We start from the raw sequence: 12,766 nt of genomic DNA, 5'->3' as shown, positions 1-12,766 counted from the left end.
TGCCTCTGCCTCCCTAATGCAGGGATTAAAGGCGTGTGCCACCAAGCCAGGCTTTGTGACAAAATCTTAACACCCTCACGGCCACCACTGAAGCATAATTCCTCTCCCCCTGACATCTCCAGATTTAACTTTTTGTTTTAGATTTATTATTTATTCTTTGTGTGTATGGATGAGTATTTTGCCTGCATGGGTGTTTGTGGACCATGTCCTCAGAACTGGATCCCCCTAGAACTGAAGCTCTTTGAGTGGTTGGGAACCACCCTGTGAGTGCTGGAAACCGAACCTGGGTCCTCTGCAAGAGCAGCAAATGCTCTTAACCACTGAACCATCTTTCTAGCCCCTGATGTTCACATTTATACACAGGATGCCATCCCTCCCCAAACCAGGTGCCTCCCCGCCAACCATCTGTGGTACTAGTAGATCCCAACCACGCCCTCCTCCAAACCCTGGGCTGAGAGAGGTCTGTCTGGGTAGAAGGACCTTTGGAAGGGCACATGCCAAGTTGTGGAGTGGGAGGATTGGGTGGAAGCAGGAGCAAGCAAAGGGCAAACCCTGCCCTCCCGCCACCACAGCTGTGTGATTAGGCTGCCACCCGTGCTGCAGCTCGCTCCTCATACCTGCCAACGGGGCAGAAGGACAGCACCTTGGAGTAAGAAGAAATCAGTTCATCAGAGTAAAAGGCTGCTCTGCCTCTACCACAGCAGGGCTCCTCTTGTAGGGCTGTGAAGAGGTGCCCCTGTGTCCATTGCTAAGGTCTGTCCTCTCTGCACCTCCTCCTCCCAGCCCCCACCAGAGCCACAGGAGCTGGGAAAGGGTTATTTTCTGCACAAGGAATTTCGCGGCTTGGCTTAGGAGGTGCTGGCGCAAAAGCCCAGACCACAAAGGTGTCTGGTGTCCCTGGCTCCTGGCCGCTAGGTCCTGGACCTGCCCCACACTGGGGCTTCACTGGGGCTTTATTTCATGCTGAACTGGAAGCTAGGACAGGGCCAGCCAACCCCTGCCAAGAGTCTCTCTCCCACCTTGGTCCTGGTGGCCCTTTAACGATCCTAGCAGAAGTTAAGGTGCTAGGGACCTGTTTGGGACACAGGTCAGTGCCCTCACCCAGGGGGTGAGGTACACACAACAAACAGACAAATCATATAAAAGAATACGAACGTGGTGTGGTGGTACATACTGAAGCAGGAGACCACCAGTTAGAAGTCAGCATGGTCTACATAGTGAGATCCTGTCTCCAAAGTTAAACATATAGGACTCACTCCCCCCCCCCCAAGTTGCCCTCTGACCTTCATATGTATGCCTCGGAATTGGTGTATGGTCTCACACATACAGAGTAAGTAAAATATAATAAAAACCAAAACAAACCCCCATAATGTTAGGTACTGACAGCTGTTCTGACAAAGTAAATAAGAGCCAAGATGATGTAGTCAGTGTGGAGAAAGGCAGATTACTCAAAATGGGCACAGAAAATACTGTGAAGGTGACATTGGAGCCCTGGGCTTCAGCACAATCAGCCCTTCCATCACCTGGGGATAGTAGGCGGGGTCGGGGTGGGGGGTGTCCAGGCAGAATGGAAGTAGGGCAAAAGCCCTGAAGCAGTGATGAGCTGGTGTGCTGGGGGTGGAGGAACGGTGGACGATGGAGTGGGAGGAGAGCTGAGAAGATGACGTCAGAGTAGCAGCGGGGGATCGCGGGAATGGCCCCTTTGAAATCCCGCACCTCCGACCCCCAGAGCTGTGGGATGCCAAGGTACCCTTTTGGCTTGGATAAGGTCTACAGGTTTCTATGTATACCTAGCTTGACCCTTTCACTCCGCCATGCCCTCTTAGGTCCTGAGATCTCCAGTCCGAGGGATCTCAGGTGTCATAAGTAGGTCTCTGGGATGTCTCAGCCTTATCTCCCCAAGAACTGGATAAGGTTAACCTCTATAATTAGGAAGACGGAAATTGGTCCCTCAAACTGTCCTCCAAGTCCTCTTGGGTGTCTAGAGATGACCTTTCTCAGAAGAGGAAGAGGAAAGGGTTCCGACACCCCCAGAGAGTCTGGTGAAGCCGGAATGACCTAGACCATGCAACGGGTGTGCAGAAGCCACGAAGCCACCGGAGAGGCCGGTGCCCGGGCGCCTCCCGGGCCGCTGCGGCAAAGGCTGGGCGGCCGCGCCCTCCCCCCGCGGTGATTCATCCCGCCCCCTCCCGCTCCCTCCTCCCTCCTCCGTCTCCCTCCTCCCTCCCGGGCCGCCGCTGCAGTGCGCAGGAGCCCGCGGTCCGCACCCCAGCGCCGGGAGCCCGAGCGCGAGCAACGTCCGGAGCCAGGCAGGGGTCGCCGCAGCCTGGATGCGCCCTGTGGCGCGCGCGCACGCAGCATCCCGAGCCTCCCGCCGCGCGGCGGGGATGCCTGCTCTCCGAGCCCCGGGGCTGGGCCCCCGGCGGTAACCGGAGCGGGGGGGCGCGCCCCCCCAGCAGCAGCTGCCGCGCCCGCGCCCGGGCCAGTCGCCGCCGGGGCCCATCGCCTGTCGCCGCGCTCTGCGCACCCACCGCCTTGCGCGGCCATGGGGACGCTGCTGGCTCTCGTGGTGGGCGCGGCGCTGGGTGAGTGTTGCTGGGGGACACGCGCCGTCGGCGCTCGGGACGCCCCCCGCCCAAGTGGCCGGAGCCGCGCCAAGTCCCGGCCTGGGAAGTTGTGCGGGGTGCGAGGTCGTTGGGGTCGCGGGACCCTGGACGGCACAGAAGGATCGTGGAGATGCAAGGGTTTCTCGGGGGGGTGTGGAGGGACACTTGGTACAGAGGTGCCGCCGCGGGCGCCGGGCCGGGGGCGAGGAGACGCGGAGTCAGCTGCTTGCAGAGCCCCGCAGGCTGCAATGTGACACCCACAGCCGCGTGAGGGGTGGGGGAAGGCAGCGCCTGGGACTGGGGCCCGAAACGAACCGGGAGGCATGGATACCGAGTGAGGACTCCGGGCATGCCCTGGACGTGGAGGTAAACTGAGAGACAGACTGGGGCAGACAGGGACATTGGAGGGAGAGAGTTAGGAACCGGAGCCAGGAACAGAGAAACTTGAGAGCAGCAGAAAGATCTGGAGAGACCAGGAAGGGATGGAGATAGAGAGGCAGTCCCAGGAACAGAATGCCTGCCAGATGGAGTTTAAAACAACAACAGTAATAGTAATGGCGAGACATACAGTGGTGGGAAAACGACGGAATACAGCCCTGCTGGGATCTTCAGAGACCTTTAGGAGGAATAAACATGGGGGAGACTGGAGCAAACGGGAAGGTGAACCAGAAGCCTTGAAGACTAAGAGATCAGGAGGTTGGGGGTTGGGGAGACAAGGAAAAGACCCAGAGCTAAAGTTGGTGACATGACTTATACAGTTAGTGTGTGGTGGGACACAAGAGGTGGCAGGTAAGTGGGTGAAAGAGGGACCAGAGGCCTCTAACCCAGTGGTGAAGCAAAGAACTTTTAACTTGGGGTGAAGGTCTTGAAGCGAGGAAGTGAGTCTGCGGAAGAGGGGACAGGGCAAGATGGTGAAGATCGGGAGGGGATGGATTCCAACACAGAAGCTAGGGGAAGAAAGAAACAGAGCTAGAGTGAACCCCCTCACCCAACCTTCCTATCTCTCAACCCACGACTGGCTCTGCAGACCTCTTTCATGGTGGGAGTGACATTTAATGCTAGAGCCACCACTTAGAAGGCTGTTGGCTTTTTGAGGACCTGGGCACTTCAGTGGAGTTACTCACCACAGTGACATCCTCTTTCCCAGGGCCTCCAGTGTGTGTATTCTACTTAGCAACTACTGGGAATAAAGATGACAGATTCTTCCACCTAACAGGCTAGGGGAAAGGCAGGTGGAAAACTGAGGCTCTCAGGAGATGGGTGACTCGTCAAGGTCACACAGGGAGTGAGAAGCAGGGACAGGTTTGGCATCCACTGTTGGTAATAAGGGTGGAGAGGAAACAGATGGTTTCCGTGGGGCAGCAAGCCCGGTGTTGCCTCGGGTGGCAGGCGCCTCGATAACCGGAGTCCACTGTGTCCGCAGTATCCTCAGCCTGGGGGGGCTGCGTGGAGGTGGATTCCGATACCGAGGCTGTGTATGGGATGACCTTCAAAATCCTGTGCATCTCCTGTAAGCGTCGTAGTGAGACCACCGCCGAAACCTTCACGGAGTGGACCTTCCGCCAGAAGGGGACAGAGGAATTTGTCAAGGTGTGTGGGTGCCTAGGCTGGGCTAGCACACAGGTATGGGGTGGAGCCAGCAGCACTGGGTCTCAGGGTTGTTTGTTTGCTTGGGTATTGCTTTTAGTGCTGTTGAGAAAGGGTGTTGCTAAGTAGCTTGGTCTGGTTTCTAACTCTTGTCAATCCTCTTGCCTCGGCTTCTTGAGTGCTGGGATTACAGACATGCGATTGGCTTGTCTGAGTGCATTGCTAATGATGAGGATGTGATACGCTGGATGACCTGGATTTAGAGCACCACAGACTGCTGACCACCTTAGGCAAGGCACAGAGCACATGTCCCCAGTGAGGGGGCATGGTCGCTACTCCATAATTTTAGGTCACTACATTTATTTTTAGAGTATGTGTGTGTGTGTACATGCCATGGCGTGTGTATGGAGGTTAGAAGACAAGTTGAAGAAGTCCATTCTGTCATTTCACCACACGGGTCCTAAGGATCGAAGCCAGGCTGCCAGAGTGGTGGCAAGCACCTTCACTTGCTAAGCCATCTCGCTGGCTTCAACTCCCTAGGTCTGTGTGAGGGCTGAATGAGTTGATGCAGCTGGCATTATGGCTGGTAGGGGGGAAAATGTCAAAAAATGTCACTGGAATTACTTGGCACCAGCAAAAATGTCTTGGACAGCCATAGAGCAAAATCAAAGAGTAGAAGCTTTTTTTTTTTTTTGGTTTTGGTTTTGGTTTTGGTTTTTGGTTTTTTGAGACAGGGTTCTCTGTGTAGTCCTGGCTGTCCTGGAACTCACTTTGAGACCAGGCTGGCCTCGAACTCAGAAATCCACCTGCCTCTGCCTCCCGAGTGCTGGGATTAAAGGCGTGTGCCATCACGCCCGACGAGTAGAAGCTTTTGCACTGCGTGTATATTTTGAAACGTGTACATGGCAGGAGAGGGAGACTGGGCGATGTGAATGGAGGCTGGGTAAGAAGTGTAGAGAAAGGAGGCTGCGGAAGTCAGGCAGGCTTCAGCTGTGAAATTGTGTGTATATATGTGTCACAGGATTAGAACAGTCAGGGTCTGCTGTGGTCCCAAGGCAAGATCTCAACTTCTTTGATCCCTCACTGTCCGAAGTCAAGATGCCTGAGCTTGGGCTAGGGACCTGGCTCAGTGAAAGAGTGCTTGCCTGAAATCCACCAGTAAGAAACTGGGGGCAGGGCTTAGCAATAGAGCCCTTGCCAAAAATTCAACAGTAAGGAGCTCAAGGCTGGCTCAGAGTCGAGCCTACTCTACTCTGAGTAGGTTCTACAGCTCTACTGACCTAAAATTCCTAAGTGAGGGGCTAGGGTGTGGCTCAGTGGTAGAGCCCCTGCCTAAGATCCTTCAGTGAGAGGCTGGGGGTGTGGCTCAGGGGTAGAGCCCCTGCCTAGAATCCCCCAGTGAGGGGCTGGGGCGTGGCTCAGGGGTAGAGCCCCTGCCTAAGATCCTTCAGTGAGGGGCTGGGGGGTGTGGCTCAGGGGTAGAGCCCCTGCCTAAGATCCTTCAGTGAGAGGCTGGGGGTGTGGCTCAGGGGTAGAGCCCCTGCCTAGAATCCCCCAGTGAGGGGCTGGGGCGTGGCTCAGTGGTAGACCCCCTGCCTAAAAGCCCCCAGTGAGGGGCTGGGGCGTGGCTCAGTGGTAGAGCACCCAGTAAGGGGATGGGGGTGTGGCTCAATAGCAAGGCACCTGCCTCACATGTACAAAGATTACAATGCCAGAACCACACACACACACACACATACAACCTAAAAAAACAAAACAAAAAAGCAAAAAGAAAACCTCAAAAGACGTTGATCCCATATATGCCTCATCTGTCCTTGGGGGGATCAGGATGGGGAACAGGTTGGGAATGGCATATGGAAGACAGGCCCAGAGGGTGACTCATCTGCCCCACTCATCACTCACCACCCTAAGATCCTACGCTATGAGAATGAGGTGCTGCAGCTGGAGGAAGATGAGCGCTTTGAGGGCCGAGTGGTGTGGAACGGTAGTCGGGGCACCAAGGACCTGCAGGACCTGTCCATCTTCATCACCAACGTCACCTACAACCACTCTGGCGACTACGAATGTCACGTCTACCGTCTCCTCTTCTTTGATAATTATGAGCACAACACCAGCGTCGTCAAGAAGATCCACCTGGAGGTGGTGGACAAGGGTGAGTCGAGCCTTGTCACTCCCTGGCAAGCCAGATGGAGGGACAGATGGAAAGTAGGGGACAGGTTGGTGCCACACAGAGGCCAGCTAACACCCTGCAGCCACAGGGAGAAGGACACCCCTTTTCTGGCTCTGGAGTCTTCAGCCCACAGGAGGTTAGATTAGGCCTTTCCCCTGACAAATGGTATGTGCATCAGACCACACTCATGCTGTGTGACCTCTGACAGGTGTATTCCTATCTCTGAGCCCCAAGCTTGTCCCCAGGGACCAGAGAGAATATTCTCTATGGCTTGATTCTCCATTCTCTCTGCTGGGGCCCCATAGGGGAGAGGCTGGAGGCCTTATTTGGGGCACAGCAGGAATAGCAAAGGCCTCTGGTGTTTCTGAGCAGAGCCAGCATTTTGTTTTCAGCTGCCTTGGGCCTCTTCACCAAACCATTTTTTTTTATATGTGTGTAAATTCAAAATGCCCTGTTTCTTTTTTTTTTTTTTTAATTTTTTTTATTACGTATTTTCCTCAATTACATTTCCAATGCTATCCCAAAAGTCCCCACACACCCCCCCCACTCCCCTACCCACCCATTCCCATTTTTTGGCCCTGGCATTCCCCTGTACTGGGGCATATAAAGTTTGCCTGTCCAATGGGCCTCTCTTTCCAGTGATGGCCATCTTTTGATACATATGCAGCTAGAGTCAAGAGCTCTGGGGTACTGGTTAGTTCATAATGTTGCACCTACAGGGTTGCAGATCTCGAAAGTATTCACCAAACCATTTTATTGTTTTAGTTTTTGAAGCCTGCTTTGTAGCCCAGGCTAACCTCCAACTCTTTTTTTTTTAAATAGGTATATCTTAAACTTTTTAAAAATAGATATATCCTAAACGTCTTCTTTTTTTTTTAAAAAAAGATGTATTTATTTAATGTATATGAGTGCTCTATCTGCACATGCCAGAAATGGGCATCAGATCATATTACAGTGATTGTGAGCCACCATGCGGTTGCTGGAGTAGAACTCAGGACCTCTGGAAGAGCAGTTAGTACTCTTAACCGCTGAGCCATCTCTCCAGCCCCTAGCCTTCAACTCTTGATCCTCCTGCCTCAGCTTCCCAAGTGCTGGGACTACAGACATGTCTCACTATCACATGAGGATAGATCACCTTCTGATCAACATGTATTGGAATTTTCCAGAGTTCTATGTCCTGTTGTCTTAGAAAGTCAGGGAGCTATTCCAAGCCTGGAGGCAGCGAAGAACTCTGGGAAGTGGGCCACTGGGAGCCGGTAGCAGTGAGCATCTTCCCAGACCTGGCACCTTTACCTCTGGCTTCTTAAAAAGCCCCCGTTGGACCCTCCCACCAGCATCTAAGGGAGGAGCCTCACCACCCCCATTTTATGGACCCAAAGGCAAAGTCTCAGGGAATTTAGCTCCTGTGACCAAGTCACCTGACTGGGTCCTGGATTTGAACCCAGCCCTGCCTGGGCTAACGCTCCCTCCCCAATCTGTTTCTCTAGTGCGTCAGCCAGAGCCTGTGGGATTCTTTATAATTAGCTTTTTATGTTTCTCATCAAAATGGCACAGAAGGCAAGTCAGAGGCACATTCCGGGACGTCACCACGCTGCATGTGTGGTGGGAGGTGGCCACAGAAAGTGAAGTTTTGCCTGGGTGGACAGGGGTCCACGGAGCTAAGGCCACCTCGATACCAGGCCTCACACACCCCTGCTTGTGAGAAAAAAAGCTGGAGAACACAGTCAGTCTCTGTCTCATGGGGGCCCTCACTCAGGGCAGGCCTGTGTGCAGAGCAGAGATGCCAGCTCAGACCTCCCTCCGTGACTGTAAAGCCTGCCTTTGATCCACGTTCTCTGCCCTGTTCTAACTCTTAGAGCCTGCACAGGCGACTGCGCTCAGAGCACAGAGAGCCTTTTCTTTTGAGCTCATGTTTCCAGAAGAGTCTCGCCTTTTCTACTGCTATATCATAATACTGCTTCTTTACATTCTGTATGATGTTTTCATTTATTTTGTGTGTGTGTGCCATGGGGGCACATGGCACGCACACACGCAGTGGTGCACATGTGGAGTCACTGGTAGGAGTCAGTTCTTCTTCCCCGTGTGAAGCTTGGGGAGCAAACTCAGGTTGTCAGACTCGGCAGCCAGTGCCTTAACCTGCTGAGCCATCTCAGTGGCAATATCATATCATATCATATCATATCATATCATATCATATCATATCATACCATACCATACCATACCATATCATACCATACCATACCATACCATACCATACCATACCATACCACATCACATCACATCATATCATATTCTGGTATTTATTTTCTTACTTATGTGTTCATTTTGAGGCATGTTCTCTACTATTTAGCTCAGGCTAACCTCAAATTCACATTCCTGATCAAACAAGTTCTTCTGCCTCAGCCTCCTGAGTGCTGGAATTATAACTGTGAGCTACCACACCTAAAAGGCTAGTGTTTATTGTTTTGTTTTCTCAGAGACAGAGTTTCTCCATGCAGCCCTGGCTGCCCTGAAATTCTCTCTGTAGACCAGGCTGGCCTCCAACTCAGAGGTCCACCTGCCTCTGCCTCCCTAGTGCTGGGACTAAAGGCATGTGACACCATGCCCAGCTGGCCATGTTTTTTGTTTGTTTTGTTTTGTTCTGTTCTGTTTTTATGTTTTATTTTTATTTCTGTTTTGGGGAGCTTTCAAAGACAGGGTGTAATGCTCTTCGGGCTAATGTACAACTTGCTATGTGGCCAAGGATGCCCTTGAACTCCCAGTTCTTCTGCCTGTCCCCTCATATGCTAGGATTACAGCTATGTGCCACTTTGCCCATTTTATTGAGTGTTGGGATGCAAGCCCAAGGCTCCCTGCACGCTGGGCAAGCACTCTGTAAACTGAACCCCTATTTTTGGCTTTTTAATATAGGTTCTCCTTCTGGGAGGTGCGTGCCATCTTGCTTGGCTCCTTCGGGGTCCAGCCGTTATTCCCATTCTTTGTCTTGCTGTGTTTCTGGCATCAGCAAATAACCCCGAAAACACAGTGGAGACTCATCCCAAAGTAGGGTGATGGGTGAAGGGCAGAGAAGTCTCCTCCTGGGGCAGGGCAGGTGTGGAAGGTGGCAGGATGTAACTGGATCACCCAGCACATGTGGGGTAGGCAGCCCGGCACCACAGGGAACAGTAGTGCCATGCAGGCAGGCCAGAGGAACTGACACTCACAGCCTCAGAGGATGCTGAGGAACCTGGCTCACAGGGGGCTGCTGTGTGGTCCCACAGTCAGTCTTAGAAGATTCCTGGTGTTTTAAGAAGGCAAAGATGGAGTCTCTGGGCTGTAGAGCGTTCAAGGGTAGTCTGGGAACCATGGCAAAACCCCATCATCACATGAAAAATAATGTGGCTCAGTGTAGAGCTCTTGCCCAGCATGTGTAAGTGGATTCTGGGAGGAAAGGGAGGGAGTTCAAAGAGCCACCCAGAAGGAGCCATTGCCCCGCCCCATGTGATCCAGTGGGATCTCCCTCAGCTTCAACTCCTTATCTGTAAAGTGGGGGGTCCCGCCGTCCCTCCTCCTGAGATGCCCCATGGCTTGCTAAAGACAGCTTGGATATTTGATAGCTGTAACTAGGGCTCACCTTGGCCACAGGACTGTGATTTTACACTCTGAACAGTTATGCTTGGGGTTGAGCCCTAGCTCAGAGCCCATCTTGGCTGTACATCTTTGGCTCAGCACCACATTGTCTTTGGGCCTTGGAGTCTTTGCCTGGAAAATGGGCTGTAGATTTAAAAGACAACCAAACTGAATGTGGTTGTAGCATGCCTTAACTCTTGGCATTTGGAATGCAGAGGCAGGAAGGTTGCGAGTTCAAGGCCAGCTTGGGCTATGTAGAGAGTCCCTTTTCAAACAAAGACGTATAATTTAGCACAGAGCCTGAGGTGGGGCATGGGTAGTGCCTGTTGAATGAATGAGTGAGTGAATGAATGAATGAATGAATGAATGAATTGGGGAGCATCCAGCCCTGCATTCTGCCCTCCCTCCTTCCGACTCAGAAACAGCAGCACCAGCCAGGCAGGGTGACAGGCACAAGGCTCATAGGAGGAAGACCTTAGGGAACAGCAGGGGGTCAGGGGAATGAGATCCGGGCTCCCATGGGGGCCAGGGACACAGGGTGGACACCAGCCAAATCCGGCTGAGGACCTGTGCCAAAGTGCCCTTCCCTTCCAGTCCCCTGGCTGGATGCACTCCCTTTACAGTTAAATTTAGGCCCCATGAAAAGAAGCTGGGGAGGCAGGCCAGCACTGCGGAAATATGGAGGCTTTCCACACAGTGCAGAGTGAGCAACGCTGGCCGCCAAGCTCCATGTTCTTAAGTAGCCTCTGCCCAGCAACCGGGAGTGTTCTCTCTGCCAGAGGGGCTCAGAGACAGAGAGTCGTTTGCCTGAGATTGCACAGCTAATAAAAAGCAGGCCCAGAGCCCCTGCCTGCCTATAGTCATTCTCCTATATGGCACCCAGCTACCACAGTACTAAGCAAGACACCCACTGAGAGTCTTTGACAGGCTGAGCACTGTCATGAGAAATTGGTCTTTTGCTTCTTGTTGTTATTTTTGCTTGTTTTTTTGTTTGTTTGTTTGTTTTTGTTGTTTGTGGTGGTGGTCTTTTTCTATTTCTGCTGTTGGAGGCAATGGAGGCCCAGAGAACCTTAGTCATTTTCTCAAAGTCACACAGCTGGCAGAGGTCAGATTTAAACTCAAGGGTATTGATTTGTCAAATTACAGACTGTAGTTCCCCCCCCCCGGCCCCCCAGTCCCCATCCTCCTGAATGTCACAGATACCACATCTGAAGCACCCTGGCCCTAAACCTATCCAAGCACCTTGCCACTATCAGAGTAAACTGTAATACCTCTAGAAACCAACATGGTTACGTTGTTTGTGGCCCAAGCTCAGAGAGGTTGAACCACTTGCCCGAGCTCACACAAGCAAGCATACTTCCACAGTGAGGGCTGTTGTATCTCCCTGAGCTAGGGCCTCTGCCGCCTCCTTAACCATGCCCTGCCCTGTAGCCAACAGAGATATGGCATCCATCGTGTCAGAGATCATGATGTACGTGCTCATTGTGGTGTTGACCATATGGCTTGTGGCAGAGATGGTGTACTGCTACAAGAAGATTGCTGCTGCTACGGAGGCTGCTGCACAAGAGAACGCGTGAGTGGGGCTGGTAGGGAGGGCTGGGGCCATTTAGGTGCCATCTGTCGTTCAGAGTATCTGTGTCAGAGGCAAATAGTGTAGTTGCTCGCAGATGAGGAAAACGGAAACCCAGAGAACAAGAGGGTGGCACTGCTGCCAGGCAGCAAAGCCGCAACTCGAACCCAAGCCTTCTGGTTGGCAGAGTTACAGCTTGTCGGTCCTGGGCCTCCACAGATTCCTGAATGTCCCATAGGTACCCTGTAGTTAGAGGCCTCTCATTCAGACTCGGGGCGGGGGGGGGGGAGCCCAGTCCACAGCCCTCTCTAATCTCGGGGGCCCGGGGGCCTAAGGCAGGGACTCTAGTCTATCCCATTCTATTCAGGGTTGGGCCCGGAGGGTCACTGTCTGCCTTTCCTTCCCTTGCACAGCTCAGAATACCTGGCCATTACATCCGAGAGCAAAGAAAACTGTACAGGCGTCCAGGTGGCTGAATAGCGCTGGTAAGGTTGATGGACCGACGGGTCTGCGCATCGCCAGCCAGGAGGGCTCAGGGACACACTCTTAAGTCTCCACTTCTTACCCTGCAGGCTCTGGGCTCCGCCTCATGGAAGAGCCAGCCCCTACGGGTACCCTCCCGCCCTGCAGTGGGGATCAGCCCCTGGTGGGTACCCTCCCCCGGCAGTGGGGATCAGCCCTTCGGTCTCCCCAGCCTCACAGTTCTGCAGTGGAGCCACGAGGGTGGGAGCGGGCAGGGACTGATCCCACCTCACCCACCGCCTCCCACCTACCCTCCCACCGCCATGCATGATGGGTGAAGCAATATGGCCGCCCCACCCTGCTTTTGCTGCCTGTTTGGGGGAGGGGGCGGTGAGGCGAGGGGGCAGGCCCCGCCCCTTCTTTTTGCTGATTTGCACATAGGCCACTTCCCACACGCACTGCCAGGCCAGCCGGCCCCACCCCTGCTTGATGGGGTCAAGAGGGGTCGGGACAGGGACAGTAGTGGGCAGGAGGTTCTGGGCCTCATCTCCCCTCCGCTTCCTCCGGCTGGACCTGGGGTTCCCTTCCTGTGACACCTCCTAGCCCTGGCCCACCCGCCCTCTCTCACCAGCCTTCAATTGTGGTCTCTTGGGAAGGGCCTCTTCGGCCTCCTCTCTTTACAGAAGTAGTTTTTGTTCATGAAATAAAGATTCTTGGACTCGAGTCTCTATTCTCTCATTAACACTCTCAGCCTCCCACTAC

At 53.4% G+C, this 12,766-nt stretch overlaps 1 protein-coding gene across 2 annotated transcripts; it reads left to right on the top strand.

Annotated features, from left to right (window-relative positions):
* The first annotated feature begins 2,227 nt into the window (after positions 1-2,227).
* Scn1b (sodium channel, voltage-gated, type I, beta) lies at positions 2,228-12,727 on the top strand. Of its 2 annotated transcripts, none has more exons than NM_011322.3 (6): positions 2,228-2,585; positions 4,030-4,196; positions 6,105-6,345; positions 11,404-11,545; positions 11,956-12,027; positions 12,115-12,727. In NM_011322.3, exons 1-5 carry the CDS (start codon positions 2,546-2,548, stop codon positions 12,020-12,022), a joined length of 657 nt encoding a protein of 218 aa, NP_035452.1. In that variant the 5' UTR covers positions 2,228-2,545; the 3' UTR covers positions 12,023-12,027; positions 12,115-12,727. The 2 variants fall into 2 exon arrangements, with proteins under 2 accessions (NP_035452.1, XP_030098118.1); XM_030242258.1 differs by lacking the exon at positions 2,228-2,585 and adding an exon at positions 2,840-2,972.
* The last annotated feature ends 39 nt before the right edge of the window (positions 12,728-12,766 follow it).

Source organism: Mus musculus, chromosome 7, assembly GCF_000001635.26.
Source record: "Mus musculus strain C57BL/6J chromosome 7, GRCm38.p6 C57BL/6J".
NCBI lineage: Eukaryota > Metazoa > Chordata > Mammalia > Rodentia > Muridae > Mus > Mus musculus.
Note: the sequence above shows the minus strand (reverse complement) of the source record. Positions and strands in the feature narration are given on the sequence as shown.

Bases quoted from the DNA above. Each gene is read 5' to 3' on its own strand.
- Scn1b (NM_011322.3), top strand. From the start codon at position 2,546: ATGGGGACGCTGCTGGCTCTCGTGGTGGGCGCGGCGCTGG. The intron at 4,197-6,104 runs GTGTGTGGGTGC...CACCACCCTAAG, and splicing joins GGACAGAGGAATTTGTCAAG to ATCCTACGCTATGAGAATGA. The intron at 11,546-11,955 runs GTGAGTGGGGCT...TCCCTTGCACAG, and splicing joins GCTGCTGCACAAGAGAACGC to CTCAGAATACCTGGCCATTA.